The sequence below is a fragment of the Cladophialophora immunda genome, assembly GCF_000835495.1.
Source record: "Cladophialophora immunda strain CBS 83496 unplaced genomic scaffold supercont1.3, whole genome shotgun sequence".
NCBI classification, from domain to species: domain Eukaryota; kingdom Fungi; phylum Ascomycota; class Eurotiomycetes; order Chaetothyriales; family Herpotrichiellaceae; genus Cladophialophora; species Cladophialophora immunda.
In genome coordinates, this window is record NW_015622543.1 from 2949962 (window position 1) to 2974475 (window position 24514).

At 53.6% G+C, this 24514-nt stretch overlaps 11 protein-coding genes across 12 annotated transcripts; 6 read left to right on the forward strand and 5 right to left on the reverse strand.

Annotated features, from left to right (window-relative positions):
• Positions 1–124: 124 nt before the first annotated feature.
• Positions 125–2359, reverse strand: PV07_05469 (uncharacterized protein). The gene is made up of 2 exons (XM_016392370.1): positions 2097–2359; positions 125–2034 (listed from the first exon to the last, which is right to left on the reverse strand). Exon 2 carries the CDS (start codon positions 1921–1923, stop codon positions 748–750), a length of 1176 nt encoding a protein of 391 aa, XP_016249889.1. The 5' UTR covers positions 1924–2034; positions 2097–2359; the 3' UTR covers positions 125–747.
• An 11-nt stretch (positions 2360–2370) lies between these two features.
• PV07_05470 (uncharacterized protein) lies at positions 2371–4138 on the reverse strand. The gene has a single exon (XM_016392371.1). It carries the CDS (start codon positions 4020–4022, stop codon positions 2772–2774), a length of 1251 nt encoding a protein of 416 aa, XP_016249890.1. The 5' UTR covers positions 4023–4138; the 3' UTR covers positions 2371–2771.
• A 75-nt stretch (positions 4139–4213) lies between these two features.
• On the forward strand, positions 4214–6370 carry PV07_05471 (uncharacterized protein). Its single transcript, XM_016392372.1, has one exon. The coding sequence runs from the start codon at positions 4564–4566 to the stop codon at positions 6124–6126; it is 1563 nt and encodes a 520-aa protein (XP_016249891.1). The 5' UTR covers positions 4214–4563; the 3' UTR covers positions 6127–6370.
• On the reverse strand, positions 6220–8603 carry PV07_05472 (uncharacterized protein). The gene has a single exon (XM_016392373.1). The coding sequence runs from the start codon at positions 8414–8416 to the stop codon at positions 6686–6688; it is 1731 nt and encodes a 576-aa protein (XP_016249892.1). The 5' UTR covers positions 8417–8603; the 3' UTR covers positions 6220–6685.
• A 22-nt stretch (positions 8604–8625) lies between these two features.
• On the forward strand, positions 8626–12170 carry PV07_05473 (uncharacterized protein). The gene is made up of 4 exons (XM_016392374.1): positions 8626–9946; positions 10002–11141; positions 11278–11475; positions 11584–12170. Exons 1-4 carry the CDS (start codon positions 9700–9702, stop codon positions 11709–11711), a joined length of 1713 nt encoding a protein of 570 aa, XP_016249893.1. The 5' UTR covers positions 8626–9699; the 3' UTR covers positions 11712–12170.
• Positions 12097–14077, reverse strand: PV07_05474 (uncharacterized protein). The gene has a single exon (XM_016392375.1). It carries the CDS (start codon positions 13644–13646, stop codon positions 12564–12566), a length of 1083 nt encoding a protein of 360 aa, XP_016249894.1. The 5' UTR covers positions 13647–14077; the 3' UTR covers positions 12097–12563.
• Positions 14078–14364: 287 nt separating this feature from the next.
• PV07_05475 lies at positions 14365–17421 on the forward strand. Of its 2 annotated transcripts, XM_016392377.1 has the most exons (4): positions 14473–14491; positions 14547–15793; positions 15877–16895; positions 16945–17421. In XM_016392377.1, the coding sequence occupies exons 3-4, from the start codon at positions 15877–15879 to the stop codon at positions 17282–17284; spliced, it is 1359 nt and encodes a 452-aa protein (XP_016249896.1). In that variant the 5' UTR covers positions 14473–14491; positions 14547–15793; the 3' UTR covers positions 17285–17421. The 2 variants fall into 2 exon arrangements, with proteins under 2 accessions (XP_016249895.1, XP_016249896.1); XM_016392376.1 differs by having other exon boundaries at positions 14365–15793.
• A 172-nt stretch (positions 17422–17593) lies between these two features.
• PV07_05476 (uncharacterized protein) lies at positions 17594–18573 on the forward strand. Its single transcript, XM_016392378.1, has one exon. It carries the CDS (start codon positions 17717–17719, stop codon positions 18074–18076), a length of 360 nt encoding a protein of 119 aa, XP_016249897.1. The 5' UTR covers positions 17594–17716; the 3' UTR covers positions 18077–18573.
• On the reverse strand, positions 18477–19701 carry PV07_05477 (uncharacterized protein). Its single transcript, XM_016392379.1, has one exon. The coding sequence runs from the start codon at positions 19315–19317 to the stop codon at positions 18634–18636; it is 684 nt and encodes a 227-aa protein (XP_016249898.1). The 5' UTR covers positions 19318–19701; the 3' UTR covers positions 18477–18633.
• Positions 19702–19772: 71 nt separating this feature from the next.
• On the forward strand, positions 19773–21711 carry PV07_05478 (threonine ammonia-lyase, biosynthetic). Its single transcript, XM_016392380.1, has one exon. The coding sequence runs from the start codon at positions 19877–19879 to the stop codon at positions 21566–21568; it is 1692 nt and encodes a 563-aa protein (XP_016249899.1). The 5' UTR covers positions 19773–19876; the 3' UTR covers positions 21569–21711.
• A 97-nt stretch (positions 21712–21808) lies between these two features.
• Positions 21809–24430, forward strand: PV07_05479 (uncharacterized protein). Its single transcript, XM_016392381.1, has one exon. The coding sequence runs from the start codon at positions 22074–22076 to the stop codon at positions 24300–24302; it is 2229 nt and encodes a 742-aa protein (XP_016249900.1). The 5' UTR covers positions 21809–22073; the 3' UTR covers positions 24303–24430.
• Positions 24431–24514: the final 84 nt, after the last annotated feature.

Below are 24514 nucleotides of genomic sequence, written 5' to 3' on the forward strand. Positions count from 1 at the left end.
AACGAAGCAGAACGAATGATCACGATCAGAGTGCTACGGGAATGGATCTAATGCGACTTACCTGGAAGATCATACCTAGGTATACAACAGGTAACTATACATATAACGTACGCATGTTCTGTCCCTGCACTAAGTCCGCGGCACCTCCGCCGCATCGTCCAGCCTTGCCTGTCTATTCCCTCTAGCCCGGCGTGGCCTTGTACGCTACCTTTAGCTGGCTATGTGCATAAGACATGTACGAGGTCCCTAACCTGGTCACCCGAGGTAGGTTGAGTGAACTCTCCCAAGTCCATCGTTCGTAGACGTGAGGTTAGTTATGGTTCGCCCTGTTCGGCCCTTTCTGTTTTAGCCTTGCTCCGCCTCGCCTCGCCTCGCCTCGCCTCGCCCCGCTCTTTCGGTCCTCTGTCGCAGGGGTTATCCTAACTCAGTCTAGGGACAATATGCTCAAGTCCAGCCTGTCGCCAGTCATCAGTCGTCTCCATCACTACAATCTTCCACATCATCAAAACTTTCAGTGGCTCATCACGCTGGGCGCGAAATGAAGAGGCTTTTTCGGACAGAGATGGAAAGGCGCCTGTCTTTTCGATTGCGCGATTATCGTAGCTCTATCGATATATTTCTCCGGGGTATCATTGATTCATTCATCCCTCAGATTAGTCCATTTTCCTTCTGTACACACGCGATCCGGCATTCCTCCTTGACATGGTTCAATGCCGCACTCTTAAAACATTGCATAACGCCAGCTCACTAAGCCCATTTGCCAAGCAGTGCCATCAATCCGGCACCAAGACACATGGTGACAAAAGCCGCCATGACTGTTCGGATGCTAGCTTTTCGCATCGAGCTGCTGAACATAAACTCGTGAGCCATTAACTCGACCAAACCCGTGTAAATCAGGATGCCGGCAGACACCGAGTCAAAGACGCCGTTGACGATGAGCGTCGTCTCCGAGTTAGGGGGGTAGCTCTTCCTCACGCCTAAGCCGATGGCGATAGCCAGAGGGGTGCTGAGGCCATAGGCCAAAGCCAAGACGTAGGGGGTCCACCGTCGATCTTTCGGCCACGGCGTCACGGCGAGCCGAGATCCCAGACCAAGACCCTCAAACGTCTGATGGAAAATGATGACGATAAAGAGAGTGTCGAACTCGCTGCCAGCCACAGCAAGGGTCAGACCGATGAAGACACTGTGAAAGATGATGCCGAATTCGAGGATGAAAATCGCCGTCATTTGCGCTTTGTAATCTTCAAGGCTTAGTGGGCTGGCGGCTTCTTCGATTTCGTTATGCTCACGAGCATGCCCCATGTGGTCTTCTCCAGGCACATGCGTACTTTGAGGCCGAGACACCCGAGGGGACAGGGGCATGTTCACGGAAACGGGATTGTCTTTGTAGGGCGATGAATTCGGGGCGGCAGTCATTTCTGTGTCGGTGGTAGACCTGTCCAACTCCAAAGCGTGTGAATGAGTATGCGTATGGGCATGAGCACCATCGTCGTGGTCGTGATTATGCCCTCCGCCAAAGTTCCCGTATCTCATGACCATCAACTCAACAAAGAAGAGCACGAAGATGGTCATCAGCACGATACCTTCGACCCAGTCATATTCTGTTATGGGCCCGGTAAGACATGGATTCGTTAAGGCGTCGTTCGCAGGCGCTAGCAGGTGGATGAAGGCAGTTGCGATAATGACTCCAGACCCAAAGTACTTGCAGATGAAAAACACCCAGTCGGGCACTTTTAGCCCTCTATGCCGGTTTGCAAAGATGGGAAACGCGGCACCTATCGACGAAGTGATCCAGATGATGAAGAGCGCGGCTATTCGCAAGCCAATGCGGCCGTCGTAGTCATTCCCCGTATCACAAGCCGGGGTCACTCCAGAGTCATCTTGCCGAACCGTCAGATAAACGAAAGACTCGAGGTTGGACATTTCGGCGCGAAAAGCGAGCACGGACGGCTAGCGGCAGATTGCGACCGTATAGCGTCGAGGATTGAAGCTGCGAGGGACCGCACAAGGTATGCAAGGTATGGCTGGAACAATCTAGATCAACAATACGTGAGCGACCTGTAGTTTTGTGCCCTCTATGAAGCAGAAGACCTTACCAGGCAAAGCCCCGAGCTTGGGGAAAAGTCGAGTGACTTTTGGCAGATGCGACGAGGTTTGTGGACTCCACCAGCTGCAGATCCCGCGAGTGAAGGATGGGAGGCATAGACTAACAAGGCGGAACGGATGGAGATACAATAGATTAGATAGACTATCAGCGAGGGATCTTTTCTGGTTCTTTCGCAGATGCAACTGAACCAAGCAGTGTTCTCCCACCCCCGCTCCGCTAGGAGGAGAGGGAAGGAAGCTACCGTTGCGATGCAACAGCTGTGACGAAGCTGACGCCGACGCCAGTGAAGCAGAGGGGGAGAAGCATATGGACACAAAAAGTGAGGACCTTAAGGTGAGGAAAGACTGAGGGCAGTTCATTGGACGAGGCTTGCAGCGATTGACCCCCACGCGCAGCTGGTTGGGCCAATGTCGCCATCGCCAGGCATTGCAGCGGCAGGTACCCGTCCACCCCCCATCGAAGTCAGCGAATCATCATCGACGTATTTGACAAGGCTGTATCCTTGGCGTCCGCCCATCTTAAGGTCCTCACTTTTGATCGACTTATCCCCTTCGCGGTACTGTTTGGCTCCTGGAGAGGAAAGTGGGCAGTGTCCCGAATTGCTGCTCCTGTCCAGACTAGGCAGTCATTCTAATCTGTGCAGATATCATCGCCTTTTCCCTCATCACAGCCCAAGAAGCGCACCTGCTTCGCCAAATCCACGTCTCCGGGATGCAGGACGTCCCCACCGAGGCACCGGCAGTAGGCCTTGATACACCAACCATGCTACCACACCCATCGTCGTCACTGTCGACGCCATCAACCCCAGATACACGTCTCGTTGTCGCTGCAGCCTCGCCAGCTGCAATTGTTTCTCGCGGTATCGTTCTCGACCTGTTCCACGCGTATTGCCGATCTCCGAGATCCCATGCAGAGATCCTATGGCAGGGATCGAGCTAATGCACCCCTCCAACACTGCCTGCAAGAGCTGCGGGAAGCTCCTTGAAGCAGGTACTCGCCATGGTAATGACAACTCGGCGGCAACAACCCCTGGCTTCCGCCCCAGAACCAAAGAGGTGTCGACCGGCGGACCAAACACTTCCGCAATCCGACTCTTCACCCATTTGTCTAGACTCGCATGTTTCGCCTGTAGAGACTCCCGCAGCCATCCATGCTCCAGCGCTGGCGTCTGCATCAGGGCCAGAAAGCCAATCGCCAGACAGTCGGCGCTGCTGGGCTGATCGCCAAAAAGCCAATTCTTCTCCCCCAGCATCTCACTCAGCGGCTCAAAGAAATCTTCGGTGACAGCATCCAATCGAAATCGGTTCTTTTGCTGGTGCCGGCCTAGTAGCCCCGTAACTGTTTGCCTGGGTTTTCGGAGAGACTTTGGTATGTGCGCAGTCAACCCTGCATCCGCTCTCTTGTTCTCCTCCTCCTGTGCACTGTCCACGTCCAGACTGCTTAGACCTAAGTGTTCCGATCTCTTCTTTGCTTGTGCGCGCCATTGATGAGGCACAGTCCAGCTATTTGGCCATGTCAAGATATCGCTGAGAGCTTGTCTCGTGCAATTCAGATAATTGTCACTGCTCACGTACAGGCTGAGGTCGAGGAGAGGTTGGCCGCGTGAAGTAATGAAGGCTGAAAAGGCTGCGCAGTCTGCTTGTTGCTGGGCATTGAGGTCTTTGTTAAGGTCTTGTTCGCCATTAGAGACATCCCGTAGATAGTCGACTATATTGCTGAAGCCAGCGACCCATGTCTCGCCATCGCGCAAGGCAGGAAGTTCTCCAAGGGGACTGACGCGTGCTTCACTCGAGGGAATCAGCACCCAGCGGTCAGATTGCAGGCATTGGCGCAGGTAGATGATCGCAGCTAGGCATTGGGCGTCGATAGAAGCAAGCTCGAATGCTGGGCCCCAGATATGCAGTTCAAACACCATCTTCGAGCAACATTTTCTGCCGTGGTTCGAGGAAAAGGTCAACCGCGTAAATACTCCGACGGAATTGCAAACTGCGCCTTTGGGCTTAGTGGATACGGTGGGTTGATCGTGACACGAAGTACAAAATGTTGCTACGGCTGAACTCGTACATTGTCGCAGGTGAGCTCGTTCTCGATCAGTCGCGCAATAAGGGTGACTCGCCCAGACAACACATTCTTACAATGCAACTCAAACAAGTCACAAGGCCACCAGCTGTATAAAGTTGACTTAAAGGACAGCTCCTAGAACGGCAATACGTCAGACGACGAGGGAATGGCATCATAGAGCAAGAAATGCGGGGAAATGCCTGTCAGACCAAAACATCCGCACATCCTGGTGCTTCTGGAGCCTTATTGCTTGGCCATCCCGCACTCACAATCCTCCCTCTTGATCATCACGTCCTGAGTGATCTCAACCCCAGGGTCAGCTCCAGTACATTCATCTATCGGCTCTACGTTATTGCTGTCGCGAGGAAGCACCGCCGTCCGCGTCTCGCTGATGCATGAATCAACTCCGCTTGGGCCGGTGCCTCGGCACGGTCTCGTCGTCGTCCTTCAGGCGAAGTCATAACGAGAGCCTGATTCACAGCCTTGGTCATCGGAAAGACATCACTTTCGTGTGGGTGACGACAGAGCCAGGATCTCAGCAGGATGATGCCGGCCCAGGAAGCGGAGGAGGATTACCTCCCTATATTGCCCACCAAGCCGGCGTAAATTGCCTTGCCATCGACGAGAATGAAGGCCGCTATCTCCTTTCAGGAGGGGCGGATTCTTCCATCCGGCTGTGGGATCTCGAGGAGCACGAATCGTCATCATCGGCGTTCGTCTCAGGGACTGCAATAACGAAATACACCCCTCAGGCAACACTGTCCAAAAGCACCCCCGACTCCCATACTCACGCTCTCACCTCAATCTCAATCTACCCATTCGACCCTTCCCCGTCCACCCTTCTCACAACGTCCTATGACAAAACGCTCAAAATCACGTCGATAACCCCGTCCGCTCTTACGCCCGTCCACACCTTCTCCCTTGACTTTCTCCCCTACACGCACTGCCTCTCGCGGCTTCCGGATTCCTCGCCCTTGATCGCCGTCGGCACAGCCCACCCAGCCATCCGCCTTCTCGACCTCCGCTCAGGTCTCTCCACGCACTCTCTCGCCGGGCCCAACGGCGCCGTCTACAGCCTATCTTGGTCCCCCAAGCAGTCGCACATCCTCGCCTCCGGCTCCGCCGACGGGCGCGTGCTCTTCTACGACATCCGCCGGGCGAACGCCGCCTTTGCTTCCTTGGACCTCGACGACGCGGTCGGCGTGATCGGCGTATCTGCCACCACCGGGGCAGGAGCTCGTCGCGAGTTGTTAGACTTCAACGCCCTCGCGCATAATGGTCCCGTGACTAGCGTGCAATGGTCGCCGATGGGCGACAAGATCATCACCACGGGCCACGACCAACGCATTCGCGTCTGGGACGCCGCTTCGGGCCGCAACGACCTGGTGCATTACGGCCCGCGGATCAGGAACGAGAGGCAAGGCGAACTGAGACCTTTGATCTCTCCACGGGGATATCACGGCGTGGGGAAGGAGATGCTATGGTGGCCGAACGACGACGGCAGGGGCATGGTGTTCCAGCACCACCTGAGAGAGGGCAATTTGGTCAGGATTCTCAAGACGGAAGGGATCAGGGTGTCCGACGCGCAGCGCGCCAGCGCGAAGAGGGGCAGCAGAAAAGGCGGCCCGGGTGGTACGGCTGGGGGCGGCAGCGGAAGCAACGTCGCGAGACTGACTAGTGGAGGACGAATCAACGCGATGGTCTGGCGGGTTAACGCTCCCGTGGGGGAGGGAGTGGAGATGTACACGGCCCATGGGGACGGGAGGATCTGCTCATGGATGCCTCCTCAGACAGACGAGGACGAGGCTGAAGGAGAACAAGGATCTACCAGGGCTGAGCCGAGCAATGGCAAGGCTGCTCTGGTCCTGGACGAGGCCGACCAAAGGAAGAAACGCAAGCGAGATCTCGTGGAGGATTTGATATCAGGCTTGACAAAGAAGCCCATCACCTTCTCCTAGCTCGGGGAAGGTAAAGTACTAGAGCCCGCGCAAGGGATGCGCCGGAACCAACAAAGCTCGACCAAAAAAATCATATTCCTGACCCGTGCTTTCTAAGTGTACAGCTGATTTCTCTGGGGTTGGCTGACTGCGGCAGTCTGGTTTCCGCCGGCCAGGTTGGAAAAGAGCAATACAACATCCTTGAACACCTATGTACCATATATTTCGCCTACGTTCCCAATGTCATGATATCGTTATACTGTACAATTTTGCGGTTTCGGTCTTTCTTCGTGCAACAACATAAGCTGTGCAAACCTAACTGAACGCTGCCTTCCTGTGGCCATCTTGATGCCCGAGAGCGAGCCGGACGCCAGGAAGCAATACATCAAACGGCACGGTAACTTCGTAGACTCTGTAGTGTCATTCGTTCATCATTATCGCCTCGGGTGGCTGATCAACAAGTCGAAACATTTTGCTTTTCTTTGAGGGTATCTTCTACCCAACTCTTTTTCAAGCAAGCCTGATTTTCAGGTATACGAATGACGGCGATTCGCAAGCGACATCCCTCGATGGACTTTCACTATCGCTTCGGAACAGCGAAGTCATCCTTCGTCGCAATTTTGAACTTTGTATTAATCCCGGCGACTATATCTGCCGCGGTTATGTGCCCCGTATTGAGTAAATGCTCTCTTCTCTGTCCTGTGGCCGCCGGCGCCATCGTGCTTCCATAGGTGTGAAGGGGACCAGGAGGTGGTGGAAGTTCCGGTCCCACAACATATGACGCCATCGAACCTACTCCATAGGGGCTATAGGCCATGCTCGGGGACAAAATCTGTTGTTCATAAGTATGCGTTGACGAAACTGCTGATACGGGAGTCGCCGCAAAGTTGCTGCTGCGGCCTGGCCAGCTCTGGGTCATTTCTACTCTATAGAAGCCTGGCATGCCCGCATTCTGCGGATAGAATGGTATGGGTCTCGGTGCTGGCAGCTGGCGAGGCGCCAAGTGTGGTGGTCCTCCTCTTTGTTGTTGTTGAGACACTTGAGCTTGGCCTGGAGCCAATGAATCCGTCTGAGGTTGCTGGTGCATATTCACTGATGGACTCTGCGTTGAGTTCTTGCGGAAAGGCTGAGATTGCGACTGGTTCGTCAAAGGCTTATCTGAAAAGAGCGGAGGTATCGCAGACGCTTCTTGGAATTTGTTGGTTGTTAACGTAGAGCTTGAGGGCTTTGCAGCGCTCTCAGGATGAGACACGGGTGATGCTGCGACCGTGCTGACGGTATTTGTGGACATCGCTCCGTCATGTTTCAGCGGTTCTTTCAACCCTGCATTTTCCGTTGCCTTTTCAAGGAACTCGACAATTGGCGAGGAGAAAGGAGATTCAAAGAACGAGTCATTGTCTTTCGATGGACGTGGCTCACTGGTATTTTCAGCTGGTTTTATTGAGTCTTCTGTCGCTGACGTTGAGGGGGACTCAGCCGCTGGAGTTTGTGCGTCCAACATATTCGAGGTCGCGGGTTCCAGTGTTGGTATGGCCGACGGAGATCGTGCAAGGGGGGGTGTTGAGCTGCTCTCGGGAGAGGCTTGTGGTATTTTCCTGTGATCGACTTGAGGACTAAGCTCATTCGCCGATTGAGTAGCTGAAGACTGCAACATTCGATATTCCTGCTGTTTGCGAGCCCATCGCTCCCGAATACCTAGCTTCTCATTTTCCGCTCTTTTCCTGGCGATCAACTGCGCTATCAAGTTCGGATGTGTCGCTAACACGAGCTTTTCCCCTGGTCTGAGCGGAGGCTCCTCGGCTGGAGTAGACGTCGAAATGTGTAGATGCGGCGTTTGCAGAGAGAGAGAACTGGATACCGCAACAGCACCTGTGGCTTCTGCGAGGGCTTGGGGAAGAGTATTAGACTGCTTTGTAGCCCTTGACGTCGCCTTCGAAGATGGTGGTCGGTGGTCGGATCGAGAATCATGTTGAGACTCTGAGAAAGAGCGTTTCAGAGGATTGGCCTTGTTAGTAGGGTATTGGCCTGCACGAGGAGTGGTAGAGAACGACGAGGGAGAGTGCAAGGCGGATTGGGAATTCGGCCTGGGTTGCGACAGCGTTTTCGCAGGGGTGGGTTTGGTCGACACCTGGGGTGTCGATGTAGATTTCGACGAAGGGTGATAGGAGGTCCCCGTGCCTGTCGCCATCGTCGCAGCAAGTGAGCGTGACAGGGTAGAGAAATGATGTAGCGAGGCGGGGATCTCAAAAGACACTGGACTCTTGGAGACTGAGGATGGCGGTGGTGAGGGCCTGCCCTTGCGACGCGTCATCCTGATCGTGGGAAAGCGTTGTTAAGCATCTTCTATAGAAGAAGGAGAGGTGTACAATATAACTCCTGTGATTGAAGGACATCGTTGATGCAGGTTGGCTGGCGCGAGGCGGTGGAAGCGCTCAGGTGGTGATTGGTAAGTGGTCAAACAGTTATAGAGGGCGCCGCTGACGAAATGCCAATCTCCATCTCGTTGACGGTGAGCTGGTGCTGCGATCCTCCACAACCACGCATCCTCACCCCAGAGACCGATTACAGCTCGTCGCAATGTCTATCTATCCAAGGACTGTTGTTCCTGGCTTTACATGAAAGCTACTACTATTTCACCCTAATCACGCTACGGCAAGTCCACTTGCCCCAGCTCTCGCTCGCTTCGCACCCAACACACCGACTGTTGTTCTTGACCAAAGCTCCTCCACGCGGCATGAACTGAAGTGACTTTCCATACTGTTGTGGAGAAAGCGTCACAGCCAGGACGACGTCGACAACCCTTCTGCCAGTCCCCTAAGTCCTATTTCAAGTAAGCCTCTTTGAGCAGAGCCAAAAACCTTACGCCTCATTCGGGAATCGACGCATTGGCGCGTTGAAGCTTCTGGCTTGACTGATCGTCCCATCCTTGCCCTGTCTCAGGATAATGGGTTGTTACACTCGACGAGTCGGCTATCCTTACTCGATGGTCAGGAGAGTCACCGCACCACTGGCACTTGAACCCCCTCAATGCCAACGTTTAAGGACAAGTTCCTGTCGCCTGATAAGAACAAATACGAGCCATACATCGGTCCATGGGAAGTCTTTAGGCCCTTTTGAGCGTGGAGTTAGCCGAGGATATTGGTCCCCAAACCATCGTCAAGCCTGAGCTTCCTGCATCACAACCCCAGCCCAATATCTAGGTTCCCAATCACCTTCTCAGATATGCGGAATCCATTGCTGACCCCAGATTCCTCAATCCCATCTGGTCCGCAGAGTGGGTATTTGAGGGGAAGCGGGGATTTGCAGAGCGTGACCAGCACCAAATCAAACGACTCCCCCTTTCGCGGTTCCGCTTCGACCATTGAGGAGGGATGGGCCCAAGTACTAGGATGTGGTCTCTGCATGCTTACAGCATGCGAGCAAAGGAGGAGAAGCTGCTACATCCATTTCACCGGGTCTCAAGCGCCTTGGGACGGCGGGGCTTTGCATATATAAGGATCGCAACAACATTCGAGCACTGAATCTACCTGGTTGCCGTCACCCCAGTTCATCTGCCTATCCGTTCCCACCTATCTACAGTCATACGTAATCAAAATGGGAGACCCATCCGAGCCCAAGGAACTGCCTGAACGCATCTTGAAGAGAGATCTCTATGAATTCGGCCGGCGACGCAGAACCGACGGGCCCTATTCGGACAACCTTGACGTCGATGTATTGATCATTGGTGCAGGTTTCGGGGGTACGTATCTCCTGTATGAGATGCGTAAGGCAGGCTTCAAGACCGTTCTGTATGAAGCAGGTACCTCGTTTGGAGGTACGTGGAGATGGAACGTTTACCCAGGTAAGAGCCTTTGGGTCTCAACAGCATATCAACGACTCCGTTGACCTGTCCTAAGGTGCCCGGGTCGATTCCGAGGTTCCCATCTACCAACTAGCCATCCCAGAGGTATACAAGACCTGGACCTGGACGACCAACTACCCAGATTGGAATGAGCTTCAAGCGTATTTTGACCACGTGGACAAGGTCTGCGAACTGAGCAAAGACTGCGCCTTCGAAAGTGTTGTCACGAATGCAGAGTTTGACACAGACTCTGGGAAATGGAGCATCAAGACTGCCGATGGCCGCAACGCCAAATGCAGATTCTTGATCATTGCCGCCGGGTTCGCAGCCAAGAGATATATTCCCGACTATCCCAGCATGGAAAAATTTAAGGGGATTATGCACCACTCCTCATTCTGGCCCCCTGAAGGCGTTGACGCTCGCGGCAAGAAAGTTGCTGTTATCGGCACCGGTGCTTCTGGAGTTCAGATTATCCAAGAATGGGGACCTCAAGTCGAAAAATTGACCGTCTTCCAGAGGACACCTAACCTGGCATTGCCCATGGGCAAACGCGACATGACTAAAGAGGAGCAAGAAGCTTTATATCCGGCTTACGACGACCTCCTTCGCATGCGCGAGAAGAACTTTGCAGGTTTTACGTACGAGTTTGAGGAGCGCAACACCTTCGAAGACAGCCCCGAAGAGCGTGAGGCCGTCTATGAAAAAATGTGGAAGAGGGCAGGCTTCGGTCTGTGGCTAGGCTCCCACAAGGACTACCTCTTTGACTTGAAGGCGAACCGCTGCGTCTACGACTTCTGGCGTAAGAAGCAGGAGACCCGCATCAAGAACCCTGAGAAACGCGCTCTCCTCTGCCCCGTGGAACCCCCACACCCATTCGGCGTCAAGCGACCTTGCCTCGAACAAAATTACTACGAAGTTCTGGACAGTGACAATGTGAACATTGTCGACATCTCCGAAAAGTCCGGCAACAAGATTCAGGAGTTTACGGAGACGGGTATCAAGACCAGCGACGGCAAAGTCCATGAATTTGACATCATTGCCCTCGCGACGGGCTTTGATATTACCACGGGAGGAATGACAAATATGGGATTGAAGTCGATCAACGGCACCACGTTGCATGACGAATGGAAGGAAGCAGCCTACACTTATCTGGGAACAACCATCTCTGGATACCCGAATATGTTCCATCTCTACGGTGAGTTCCGCGACCGTGGATAAGAAACAACGTCTATTCCGCGCCTGAGAATCCGAGCGACCCTTCTGCCATTCTTATCTTCTGGGACGAGATTTTGTAAATGACCCACCCATGAACTGACGTCCCTTTGACACAGGTCCCCACGGCCCGACCCTCCTCTCCAACGGGCCCTCCGCCGTCGAAGTCCAAGGTCGCTGGATCCGCGACGCCATCAAAGACATTGACCGCCAGGGTCTGAAATACATCAACGCCACTCAAGAAGCGAGCCAGAAGTGGAAGGACCACATTAACGAGCTGAGTGACAGGACATTGCTGCCAACCACGAGGAGTACATGTGAGTCTCTCCTCGTCCTATCCCTCCTGGCGCATTCCCCTTTCTAACCTGTTGGGGGAAAATCTATGAGCAAACACGGCTAACCTATGATCCTTCGTCCCTTACCAGACATGGGTGGGAGTGTTCCAGGCAAGGCGTTCGAGCAGGTCAACTATGCGGGCGGCATCCCGGAGTACGTCAAGGAGATCCGGGCTGTGCTGCCCCATTTCTCGGGCTTCCATGTCGTCAAAGCTTAGGCCATGGAGTGGAATGGGCCCGGGGTGAACATGCACGCCCTTTTGGTCGGCCTCGTCTGACACAAGAAAGGGCCTCGCATAGACCTTTAGAGGGGGTGGCGGGTTGATGAAAGAGAAACGGCCAGCCTCTGGAGTATTTGACGGTGTGAAATCCCGGTGTCAGAAGAGGATCCCGATCCCCAAGGGCGTGGTTGCAAGTGAGCTTTTTATAGGTGAGAGGAGATCGTATTTCGAACCCCAGTCAATCGATCAGTCAGTCCGTCAGTCGCTACTGCTCAGTCAGTTAGTCAGTTAGTGAACCAGACATCGAGCCAGTCAACCAGACAATTGGCCAGTAGTCCGAGGAAATTGTTTGAGGATAGGGTTGGACAGGATCCCAACGTCACTGGAAGGAGATATTGATATTGGCATTGCTATTGAGGTGATTGCAGTTGAACAATAACACAGACTGTACCATCCCAAGTCGTCCACCCACCCATAAACTTATCCACGCTGTTGGTCGTTCCCATAACTGCCCACCCAGCAGCCGCACCACAAAGTACAGCAAAATAGCCCTAGTCATACATTTCAGTGCCCAAAGTAAGCAATACCCGAGCCCAGTAATCACAGTCGTAGAAGTCGCACCTCTTCTCTTCATAGTCATGCAGCATTGTTCAGCGTCCGTCGTGATTGATCATCAGAGCTCAGAGGGAATCCAGGCCTGCTTCTCCCCTCTCAGTGTGACTCTGCCTCCCGGCACATGCCTTCTCTCCGCCCACTGCAGTTGCATAACCAAAAAGCGAATTCGTTCTCTACCTGCCCAGTCTTAATTCAGACTCACAACCCGCCATCGTGAGCACCGTACTCTCTCATTCATTTCTTGTTGTCCATGTACATCTTGGTGAGGCTGGTGATCACCGGCGCCAGAGTCTTGTAATGTTTCTGGCCTTGCTCGACTAGATCGTTGATGTTGTCGAGTGAAAATCCCTTTTTCTTGTCCCTTCGGTCACGGTCACGGTCTCGACTGTCGTGACGATCTCTGTCGCGGTCACGATCCCGGTCCCGGTCTCGGTGACGATCTCTTTCGCGGTCAGAGTCGTAGCGCCTGCGATCTCGGTCTCTGTCTCGCTCGCGGTCGCGGTCGCGGTCACGATAGTCTCGGTCTCGGTCTCGATCACGATCTCTCATCCTGTCTCGGTCAGAACGGCCTCGGTCTGACGCGTAGCCATCGTCGCGACGGGAGCCACCACCGGAACGGTGTCTGCGGTCATCATAACGATCATCATCCTTTCTGTGTCTTGGAGCATCTCGAGGATCAGAGCGATATCCTCGGTCCCGATCGGAGTGTCTGTCTTCTGGACTGCGGTGACGACGGGGCCGAGGTGGCTCGTCGTCGTAGGGAGGATCGTCTCGACGGCGACGGTCTGGCTCTCTCTGGGTATTGGCGCGACGAGGCGGAGGCGGTTCAAAATCATCGTCATAGTCTCTGTGCCTCGCTGGTCGAGGTTTATGATTGTCGCGGTCAGCAGCAACGACGTCGGGTTCCGGGATGGGTTCGCGGTATCCTTTGGATCGCCCGTAGGCGGGCCCATTCCCGCTTCCATTTCTTGGGTCCCGACGAGCTGCGTCGTCATCGTCAAAGCTTCGTCTTCTCCTTGGTGCAGCAGTGTTGGATTTGCCCGGTTTAGGATCGCCATCTTCGCGATATCGAGGAGGGTCGTCCTTCACATCACGAGCGGCTTTAGGCTCGACGTCTCGAGGATCCGCGTCTCTCTTGCGTCGTGGTCCGTCACGAGGGTCAATTGGTGTAGGGGATGATTCGTAACGAGGATGGCGGGGAGCCGACTTTCGAGGGTCGGCATAGTCATCGTCATCTGGGTAGCGAAGACCGCCGTCTGCGTCGTATCGACCACGGTCTCGGCGTGGACGTGGAGCATAATCGTCGTGGGAAGACATGGTGGGTTGGTGGAGTCGAAGTGAGAAGAGAATGGGAGCTAGAACTGCCGGTGTACGAGTATTTGAAGAATTGCCTCGAGGGAAATCAGCAGGACAAGGCCGAGGCCGCTCTGAGAGTTGAGATCATATTGCAGCCCAATGACCCACCAGGGCACAAGGAACTGGGGACTTTGTTAGGCGGCGGGCTGCGTGATTTGGGAGGATAGGAACAAGATGGGGATTGCACGAGATAGACCAGGTCTAGTGAGTGGTTCAGCTGGCACATGCGAGGGTTGATTATTCTTTTCGAGTGTTGGAGTTGGTGCTCGTTGGTTCCCTGCAGCCTATACGAGTGGTGACTGAGTGGTGGTAGGCGGCACAGGCGGCGAGGAGGTGCTTAGGCGAGAGGCCACACCCCCTAAAGAACAACCCCCCCGGCAATTTGTTGCGTCATTTGACCCTTAGGCTTGCCCCTGGTCCGGCGTGCCCCTCTTGCCCATTCTTATCTGCGCCTGCGTGGCCTGCTGCCTCTCCTCATCCTCCGATCTCTTCAGCTGATCTCGCTGCTGCAACGAAAATTCTACGGCAGAAGAAAAGACACCAGCCACCTCCAAGCAGAAGCAACCAGAGCAGCGTCCACTCACCAGTCACGCCATCCCCCAGTCCCCGACCATCACCAATCACCCCAGATTTCATGCATCGCCCGCTGCCTGGCTGTTTGCCTAGCTTGCCTTCCTTGCCTTCAAAGTTCCTGCAAGGTCCCTCGTGTTGAGAGGCTTGATAACCAGGTGAAGCAGGGCACTTCTGCAACCCCCCGTTCAACCAGGCTCAACTCTGGCTTAAACACCACAGACGTTGACCAAAGGGTATTCATTGTCTTTTATCTCGCCAGTCAGATGTTAATCTTCATGTTGCTAACAGACGAGATCCTGCAAGTCAAGCAGGGCCAATATTTCATGTTATGAGGCCTTTTGCTCCTTTGTGTCCGACTTATCTCCCTGTCGTCCCTTCGACTATCCAGGTTACCAGCCGCAGCTGCCGAGCCTGGCATGATTGGAGGACTCAATCTCGCAATGTGAGAAGATGCCTGCAAGAATGACTAACCTCCACGTTCCACGGTCCACCCTGCAGCTGCTGGCTAAAGCTTGGTTCCTCGGCCTCGCTCCTGGGAATCTGCGCAGGTTGCATTGCCGAGAGATTCAAGCCCAAGGCGCGAGATCCTTCCGAGCCTTACGGAAATCAGGAGCCAACAAAGCACAAATATGAGTATATCCGTCTGATGTTGAATCAAGGGGCAGTCTGTAGGTCTCCAATTGGTTCATGTACCACTTTTACCTGAGGGTTTGGCTGTGAAAATGGTATTGGGTTTATAGCCAACCATGTCAACTTACAAAGGGAATCAGTGTTTGCTCGGCCACGGATACTTGCGTATCCCCTTGAACGGAGACTTCAACATCCAGCCATCTGTTGAGGGCTTTATGCCATGCCGATGGACTTGCATACTTGCCGCTATCGGGGCTTCTGGACAATCACATCCGGGGAAAGAGTGTCCGATTGTTGAATACTCAGATTCGGTTCGGTCTTTTGCTGGAACATCAAAAAAGCTGAAATAGCAAGCGAAGGATGCCTCCCATTAATGTCGAGTTTGACTGTGGTCGATGTGGTCGAATCATCCTGCTATCCAGAAATCCTCACTAACTTGACGATGTTGTCCGATGCCTGTCCTCTAGCTATCCGACTTCTTGCCGCTGTGGCGGAATATCCATTGCGATTCGGAAGGCTGCAGCATGGAGCCTGCTTCCGCGGAAGATACGTATAGCAACCAAGTTTGAACTGGCAATCAATGGCGTGGCCGATATTTGTTGTCACCAGGATCAAACGACTTTCATCGTCAATTCAACGAAGCCAAAATGCAATAATCTCAGACGTCCTACGTCTTAACACTCCTATCCAAGGCTATGAGAATGCTCTTGGTCGCAGCCATCACCCTCCTTTGAATACCGACATTACTACCAAGTGAAGTTCTTTGTCCACCGATATAACCTGCAGCGCTATGCAATGCAAGGCCTTAGAGGGTGCCTATATGCAGTCCGCCGTGGGATGATATGATTTTCATGCTATGGGGCTGCCCTTGGCAAACAAAGGTGCTTCGTTAAGAAATTTCGTATGTACGCAAGTTCATCTACCATCCTCATTCCATGCGTACCTCTTCCTTCTTTTGCCACAGCTAAGTCTAGTGATCCTTTACAAGATGGCTGAGTACACTGCTCCATTCAACAACCTAGACCTAGAGACAGCTGATCTTATTCTTAAGCTTCAGCTCGAGGACATTGAAGACCTTCGTACAAGCTCCAAAGACAAGAATCGGGATGGCGCGCTCATCGATGCTCAAGTAGCCCTCTCCCTATTTGAAGAGAATCTTGAAAGTATACGCTCAGTCTTGTCCGACCGACAAATGACCCAGAGCATCGCCGACGCTGTACGGGCGGACGCTGAGGTTATTGCCGACGTTATTCATGAGGAAGAAGTCGCTTGTGAAGACCACACTCTTGCACACCGTCTGAACGGAACCAACGTCACATCCGAAGTCCACCTCCAGTCCAGTGAGCTCGGCCAGAAAACCCTTGCGAGACTTGCCGGACTTTATGTATCAGAGGACGTCGGCCATGAGCTGTTCAAAGGCACAAAATTCAGCACAGGGCGTGATACAGACGAGAATGGTCAGCCTGAGAGTTCTATGAAACGGTCTGCTCGTGATCAGGGACTCCATGATACGTACAACCTCCGATGCATTGCTTGCCATGAGGTCAAGAAGTACTTTGACGTGATCGAGGTGCCCTGCGGCCACAACTATTGCAAACCATGTTTGCAAGAACTTGTCGATTTGGCCACCAAAGACGAATCGTTGTTCCCGCCGCGTTGCTGCCGTGAGCCTTTCGAGATGGGCGGAGTCAACATCTTCCTAACCAAGGAACTTCGAGACCAATTTGAACACGCCAAAGTTGAATTTGGTACTCGAAATCGCACCTATTGCTGTCAAGAGACATGTTCCGCCTTTATCACTCCCGGCAACATTGAAGGCGATAGAGCAACCTGTGGAAAGTGTGGTACCATGACCTGCAACATCTGCAAAAAGCCAGCTCACGACGGCCACTGTCCAGAAGATCCTGAATTGCAGGCCACGCTCAGTCTCGCCACTCAGAGTGGGTGGCAGAGATGCTACGGATGTGATCGCCTGATAGAACTTGATGTAGGCTGCAATCACATAACGTGAGTGTTCTTCTCTCTTTCCAGAATTGCGTAGCTAACCCAATTAAAGGTGTCGATGCGGTGCACAATTCTGCTACGTCTGCGGCGTTCGGTGGAAACAATGTGGCTGTGATCAATGGAACGAGGACAGATTACTTGCACGAGCAAACACTATCGTCAACCGCGAACGCCCCAATATGGCCAATGACAATCCCGGGCTGATGGAGAGGGCGCTCCGTGATGCGGCAAATATGCTAAGGAATAGGCACAACTGCACACATACTAGCTGGCGATACATTCGCGGGCGACACCACTGCGAGGAGTGCTTCGATGACCTGCCCAATTACATCTTCGAATGCATCCAATGTCGAATCCAAGCTTGCAATCGGTGCCGGAGGAATAGGCTTTGAGGGAACTGGGAGCTCGGTTTCTTTCGGAGCATACAAAGCAGGGTTGAGGAGGCTGTAGGGCCATATGTTGGGCAGTTATTTGCGAGGCAAATATGGGACAGAAACACAATGGCCACAGTATCAAAAGAGGTTCTATGGTTCCAGCCATATGTGATAGATCGGCTCATCTTGATCTTCTGTGTTGACGAGAGAGAACTCACGAGGCTGAGATATTTCTAGGATGACGTCATTTGTAGCCGGAAGAGGTTCCATTGGCGGAACACAAAATCTGCGCCGTTCAAATGTTCCTTTGCTGCTGCATCGCTGCGACAAAGTACGAGCAACGCGCTTGCTTCGTGATTCCCGCATCGTTCCCCCTTTTCCTTCTTACCAACCTCCCGCGCGATAATTTGAGTCCGCTTCAAATCCCTCAAACTCCATCGTATTCCCCATATGCGCCTAAATTTCGTCCGCTTTGCTTCTACCGCCGCCACGAACCCCTCCAGCAAGGCCATCAGGTCCTCTACCCCGTCGTCGTCGCGTTTCCGGAAGTCTCCACCCCTTTCTCTCGACCACTTTATCCAGCGCCAACGTGTTCTCTCCCTTTACCGCGACATCCTGCGCTCTTTGTACCGGCACATGTCACAGCCTCAAAGGGGAGAGAGCATTGCGTATGCGAAGGGTGAATTCACGCGGAACAAAGACGTGCGAGAAATTGAGAGGATTAGGTATCTGATCAGTACCGGGAAGGCGGAGTGGGACGGCGTCAGGAGGGGTGTGGAAGAGATGGGCCCCGCGCGAGGAAGAGGTTGAGCGAAGAGATGATATTCACACAAGGAGTCGTGGGCGAACGTGGCAAACGAACTATTTGCACATGACCTACCGTTGCCGGAAGGGACATGGAGAAATACGTGCCACGTATCCTTTGAGGCGGAATCGATCACTCCAAGGCTCGAGAGAGCCACTTTGACGATATGGCCAAACCACGACAGTCGGAAATGCCACGGCTGGCAAGATCTGAGCCCATGCACATACGCGGAAGCGATTTAAAGTCCGATGCTTTGCTCTCATTTGAGACGGAATAAAGGATTGGGTACAATCACCAGCAGCTTTGAAACTTCTTTGTCGGTCGAGATGGGATGTTGCTTCACGAAGGGCAGCAAGCAGACATTCCAGACTCGGAAACAGCTGGAGCTCACACAGACACGGTTGAGAGCCAAGGGTGCAGGCATTGCAACTTGAAGATCTTGTTCATAGTTATACCCCGCAGATATGTTTCACTTTTTACAATGAACCTGTCAAAAGAAGAGTGGCGACATGTTGTGAACTCTCATCCAGAACCGCTTGCCCGAACACATCGGATGACGGCCTCAAAGCCTCTTCCAAGCATCCCTTGTTCTCTTCGCCCACATACCGGGACCCCACCCATCTTCATTCACTTCCTCCAGCACGCTCTTATTCCAGATAGCCCAACCGCTCTTCTTCTTGTCTCCTGCTCCAGCCGCTTCGGGGGAGGTCAATTGTTCCTGGGCCTTCTGCAGCCCCTCGTTTCCACCTTCAATCATTTTGTCCGCCTTGTCCCTGATATCCTCGCTCGTATCTTTCGCGATTCGACTCGCCTTCTCGATCTTTTCCCTCCACTCCTTATCTTCCTGGTCCCTGGCCTCGAGCTCCGCCAACCACTTCTCCCTCTTCTCCGCGGTCTTCTTCTCCTCCAGTTTCGACTCGAACTCCTTCCTCCTCATCCTCTCATCCTTGTAAAAGATACTGCCCGCCACGACAGCCAGCAACGTGAAACCCTGCGCGTAGATTCTGGCGCGGAACATCCGGTTAGTTTGATGATGGTCGCCTGCGCGGATGGATTTGGTCGCCATATACAGGGCGTAGCATGTCGCCACGCAGCCCAGGGGGATTAGCGGTTCTTGACGTATTTTGCGCCAGAGCTTTTGAAAGCGGGATTCCTCGAAGAATTCAGGCGACGAATCGAAGCTGGATGGGATAGTGGTGGCGGAGAGGGGTGATGGCCCGGCCGATGTAGATGGATCGTCGGACATTGTGAGGTCTGCCGCAGAGTCTAGGGTAACGATTATGTTGCCCTCTTCTCTGATGAATTTGTCCGCTGCAATGGCGTTGATAGCAGTTGAGCTGCTATGTTGTGTTGCACAAGTCGAAAGAAGTCAAAGTTCAAGTCGTGACGTACGTGGATCTGCAAGCAAGAACGGGAAGATGTGCTCGCGTGCGGGCTCGAATTAAGGGAGTTTAGATGCACAGTTCTCGGCCCAGACCTTCCTCTTGCTTGCCACAATCAAATGTCGCTGCAGTCGGCTGAGTGCTCGCCAAACTCGCAGCAAATGAGCTGTAGGAATGAACAGAGAGAGCAAACAGGTGATAGTGTGCTTTGCTCGGACCTTGAAGCTGTTGAAAGCACGAGATCTTCTAACCTTCATGAGAAAGGCGGAATGCGGGGAGGAGAGCTCCGTAAATTTTTTGGGCGACATTGAAAATCCCACTCTTCGCTAACGTACAGCACGGATTATTGCTACAGTGCACGCTTCGACAGTTCTCAGCCCCTTCATAGGTACCCAAGTGCTATAGATATCGCTGGACGTCACCATGGACGCCGCCGACCCTCACGTCAATGGGACGACCACTCCCTCGACGCCCAAGCGTTCGGGCCTCGCTTTGACTGAGTACACCGCCATGCCCACGCCCCCTTCCGAACGAGCAGACATTCCTACCTACGACGTCCCTCGAGATTTCCTCCTGCCCACAGGCTATCCGGACTACTTGCGTCTGATCCTCACTTCTCGAGTCTACGACGTGGTCAGCGAAAGCCCTCTGAGCCATGCCGTCAACCTCTCCAACCGCCTCGAATGCAAAGTCCTCCTGAAAAGAGAGGACCTGCTGCCAGTCTTCTCCTTTAAGCTGCGAGGCGCATACAACAAAATGGCCCACCTTCCACCCAAGATCTCATGGAAAGGCGTCATTGCTTGCTCGGCAGGGAACCATGCTCAAGGCGTAGCTTACTCTGCCAGACACCTGAAGATCCCTGCAACCATTGTCATGCCACAGGGCACGCCGGCCATTAAACATATGAACGTGAGCCGCATGGGCGGGAACGTCGTGCTACATGGTCCCGACTTTGACTCGGCAAAAGAGCACTGTCATGCCCTGGAGAAACAGTACGGTTTGACCAATATTCCACCATTTGATGATCCATATGTCATTGCAGGACAAGGTACTATAGGTATGGAATTGTTGAGGCAGACATCATTGCAAAAGCTCAAGGCTATCTTCTGCTGCGTCGGCGGCGGCGGGTTGATAGCGGGTATTGGGGTGTATGTGAAAAGAATAGCCCCTCAGGTCAAGATCATTGGCGTGGAGGCCTCTGACGCCAACGCACTAGTCGAATCTCTGAAGCAGGGCAAGCGAGTGTTGCTTCGAGAAGTCGGCCTCTTCGCCGACGGTGCCGCTGTGAAGACTGTCGGAGAAGAGACGTTTAGACTTTGTCAAGAAGTGGTGGACGAAGTTATCGAGGTCAGCACCGATGAGATTTGTGCCGCTATCAAGGACGTCTTTGAAGATACAAGGTCGATCCTGGAGCCAGCCGGAGCGCTGTCGCTAGCAGGCCTGAAGAAATGGGTCGCCCAGAACCCAGACACAGATACCAGCCGAGAATTGGTCGCGGTTGCCAGCGGCGCCAACATGAATTTTGATCGGCTAAGATTTGTCGCCGAACGCGCGACTCTGGGTGAGCAGAAAGAGGCTCTCCTGACAGTCACTATTCCAGAACGCCCAGGCTCATTTGCCCAACTCGTTGAGGCCGTCCTCCCCCAAGCTGTCACAGAATTTGGATACAGATATTCAAACACCGATGAAGCACACGTGATGATGGGCATCACGGTCTCTTCAGCTGGTGCAAGGGCGCGAGAACTTGACTCACTCTTTTCGCGGCTTGGAGCTGAAGGTATGACTGCAAAAGACCTGTCTGAGGATGAACTTGCCAAGACTCATATTCGGTACCTTGTTGGTGGACGGTCCGGCGTCAAGGATGAGAGGTTATATATGTTTGAATTCCCGGAGCGACCGGGAGCGCTATTCAGGTTCCTGAGGACAATGCGACCGGGTCAGAGCATAACGCTCTTCCACTATCGGAATTATGGCGGGGATGTGGGCAGGATACTTGCTGGGATTCAGTGTCCCGAGCATGAGAGGGATCAGCTGGAGGATTTCTTGAAGGATATTGGATATCCGTTCAAAGAGTGCACGGACAATGCCACATACAAAATGTTCTTGCGAGACTAGGATGGGAAACTGGTAGATATATGATATGGTGATTAGATACGAGATACCCTGGCATGGCGTTGAGAGAAGACAAAATGGGCTCTTCAATTTGCACACTGTGATCAGATCAGGTGTAAAACCCAGCAAGACATTTCACCTACGGATAATGCTGCAAAGCGTGGACTCTCTTCTCTTTTTCATCCTTCACGGCATATGCTTCGTAGATGTAATTTGAAACCTTCAAAGTTGCCCTTCCCGACTCGTCATTACATCCTCCGTTTTTTGTCTCAAATACAAAGTCTCAGCAACCACGGCTAACACATCAAAGGAAAGACGAAGTCTATGTAAAGTGGCTTTTTGACCCATCTGGCAGATGGTCACAAGGTCAAGGCCTTTCTCTCCCTAACCTCGCGCTCCTCGCTCTCTACTTTGTGAGCAAGGCAATCTGCAACCTCATGCCGGAAATCGTCCCTGGAACGACGCCAGCTTGGAACTTTGGCGATGATCACTCTTCAACGGCATCGAAATGGATTCAGAGACCAGTGATGTGGAGGACGCAGAGAACAAAGAACCGTCGCCTGATCGAGTCCTTCCATCGTCGCCCCCTCCACGAACAGCTCCCGATGCCCTGGACATCAGCACCTCACCAGCAGGGGATCCGATGGGTTCACGGACCGTCCCGTTCGTGATTCCAGACAGCCCGTTTGCACGAGGGGAAGACGGGAAAACATACTTCACCCGCCCTAACCGCTACTTCGGCCCCGCGTCAACATGGAATTCCTGGACGAAGGTGGAAAGGACCGTGGCCCTGAGCTTGGATCGTGTACGCAGTCAGGACCTCAGCATCCACCTCTTCAACGCGTTCGGGGTGAAACGCAAGCTGCAGCAACAGGGTGGTGGGGAGGCAAAGCGGAGTAAGAAGGGCAAGGAAAGAGCCTCGTCGGTCCCCTCCACTACGGGCAGCTTTGATGACGAGGCAAGCCAGCAGGGACGTCATAGCAGAGGGAAGAGATATGGCCTCGCCAAATCCTGGACGGCTTGGCCCATGCCTGCTGACCAGGTTCCTCGCGAAGAATTACTGCCCAGAATGGAGGGGGACGACGAATATCGCATGGAGGTTGAGTCCCGGCCCAGTGCCAATCTTGAAGAGTGGTTGGTTGCGACTGCCACGAAGATTGCTAGAGAGCGATGGAACGCAAGACAGTGGGAAGACCCATCACCGGCGGGTTCGTCGCAGAGGGACATGAGAGTCGACCACAGAGATGATGTAGTGGACACGCCCGGAGAAGTCCCCGCGAGCGAGGACCAAGAAGCAGTGGAAGAAGCAGAGAGCGTGCACTCGCCGGAAGCTACAGAAGAACCGGTGTTCTACTCCCAGGCGTTTTCCTTCTACGACGACGATGCGGAGCAGGCTGCCGTCTCGGGCATGGAGGAAAGCGATAGTGATACCACCGACACGGAGCGACGCCCTGTTCCACTGGTGGACGACGAAAAGTCGCGCGAATACTTTCTTCCCAGTGCGCGACATATCCTCAGCAAAGTCGATGACTTACTGCTTGGTCTTCACAAGGCGAGATACGCCTACGCAGGAAAGCCGCGAAGCAAACGAAGGGGAAAGCATTCTCACAGCCCGGAGGACGACACGAGTGATATCACTCGAGGAAGAAGCGGTTCACGTCCTGCCGCAAGGCAGAGGGTACGTTCGTCGTCCGCACATACCGACATCTCGAGCGTATCCGTCACGTCCGCCGCATCCGGCGCACGGTCGCGAAGGGTCGAGAATCTCGGCTTGCGGGACTGGAGCGACGTTATTGGCATGGCTAACCTGACCGGTTGGGACCCTTCAGTTGTGGAACGTGCAAGTCGACGATGCGCGAAGCTATTTGGCGAGAACATGCTATTCCGCACATTCAACGAGGGAACGGGCAAGGATGGGAGTGAATCGCACTTTACGGAAGACCTTGCCGATGAGCCCGAGAGCCAATCGCCATCCCGGATTGAAGAAGGAGAGACAGAGTCCAACGAAGAAGGGCGTCTAGCCAGTCGCACCTCCAGACCGTGCGAAAGGTGTCAAGCTACGAAAGCCGAATGCCAGCCCGCGGACAGTGAACCTGGAACATCGAGAACGTGCAGGAACTGCCAAGAGACGGGGAATGCATGTTCTGGAATCCAAGTAGATGTGGTCAAAAATGGGCGAACATGTCCCCATCGAGCTTGTCCGAGACATAAGATCCCATTTCGAAAAGGATGGCATCTTCAACGGCACTTGGAAAGAGTACACGGGCAGACAAGTGGTTCACAGGCGATCAAGAGTGGGCGAGGCTCGCGAAGTGCCAGTATCAGCGCCCACAGTGCCTTTACCGACATTGATGCTGACAGTGAATCAAATGAGGACCCAGAGCACCAAATCCTCTGCCCCGTCCCATCATGCCCACGAACGAGACTGCCTTTCTCCAAAGGCAAGAAACTCTACGAACACTTACGACGGATGCATCCGGAGATCGATGTTGACGAAGTCAAGAAGAGTGAGAACCGGAGAAGGGGGGAGAGAAGAGGCAAGTGGAGAGATGAGAGACGGACGAGGAGTAAGAGCAAAAGTCGCAGCAAGAGTCTCGGAGGCAATGGAAGTCGGAGTCAAAGTCGGAATCGAAGCAGGTGGGGAGATAGGACAAGGAAGCATGATGGCGATGAGAGTGGGAGCGATAGAGATGATGGTCCCAGACACGAGGAGTATGACGAGGCTTTTATCGATTGAGGAAAGCTGAGCGTCGAAGAGATAGCATAATGTTTGATGTTGATGTCGGTGTTGACGACAGTCCTCTGTGGTGTCAGGGTGTCAGGGTGTGTGGGTGTCTACTTGTATGCAGACAATGCCAAGAATTCCGCTTAATAATGCAGACGTCAATGATCAGGCGAGGCTCCGGCCCGGACAAAGCCTTGGCCAAGGCTTCCGCCTGCTCAGGCTCC

Bases quoted from the DNA above. Each gene is read 5' to 3' on its own strand.
- PV07_05469 (XM_016392370.1), bottom strand. From the start codon at position 1,923: ATGTCCAACCTCGAGTCTTTCGTTTATCTGACGGTTCGGCAAGATGAC.
- PV07_05470 (XM_016392371.1), bottom strand. From the start codon at position 4,022: ATGGTGTTTGAACTGCATATCTGGGGCCCAGCATTCGAGCTTGCTTCT.
- PV07_05471 (XM_016392372.1), top strand. From the start codon at position 4,564: ATGAATCAACTCCGCTTGGGCCGGTGCCTCGGCACGGTCTCGTCGTCG.
- PV07_05472 (XM_016392373.1), bottom strand. From the start codon at position 8,416: ATGACGCGTCGCAAGGGCAGGCCCTCACCACCGCCATCCTCAGTCTCC.
- PV07_05473 (XM_016392374.1), top strand. From the start codon at position 9,700: ATGGGAGACCCATCCGAGCCCAAGGAACTGCCTGAACGCATCTTGAAG. The intron at 9,947-10,001 runs GTAAGAGCCTTT...ACCTGTCCTAAG, and splicing joins GAGATGGAACGTTTACCCAG to GTGCCCGGGTCGATTCCGAG. The intron at 11,476-11,583 runs GTGAGTCTCTCC...GTCCCTTACCAG, and splicing joins GCCAACCACGAGGAGTACAT to ACATGGGTGGGAGTGTTCCA.
- PV07_05474 (XM_016392375.1), bottom strand. From the start codon at position 13,646: ATGTCTTCCCACGACGATTATGCTCCACGTCCACGCCGAGACCGTGGT.
- PV07_05475 (XM_016392376.1), top strand. From the start codon at position 15,877: ATGGCTGAGTACACTGCTCCATTCAACAACCTAGACCTAGAGACAGCT. The intron at 16,896-16,944 runs GTGAGTGTTCTT...ACCCAATTAAAG, and splicing joins GTAGGCTGCAATCACATAAC to GTGTCGATGCGGTGCACAAT.
- PV07_05476 (XM_016392378.1), top strand. From the start codon at position 17,717: ATGCGCCTAAATTTCGTCCGCTTTGCTTCTACCGCCGCCACGAACCCC.
- PV07_05477 (XM_016392379.1), bottom strand. From the start codon at position 19,317: ATGTCCGACGATCCATCTACATCGGCCGGGCCATCACCCCTCTCCGCC.
- PV07_05478 (XM_016392380.1), top strand. From the start codon at position 19,877: ATGGACGCCGCCGACCCTCACGTCAATGGGACGACCACTCCCTCGACG.
- PV07_05479 (XM_016392381.1), top strand. From the start codon at position 22,074: ATGGATTCAGAGACCAGTGATGTGGAGGACGCAGAGAACAAAGAACCG.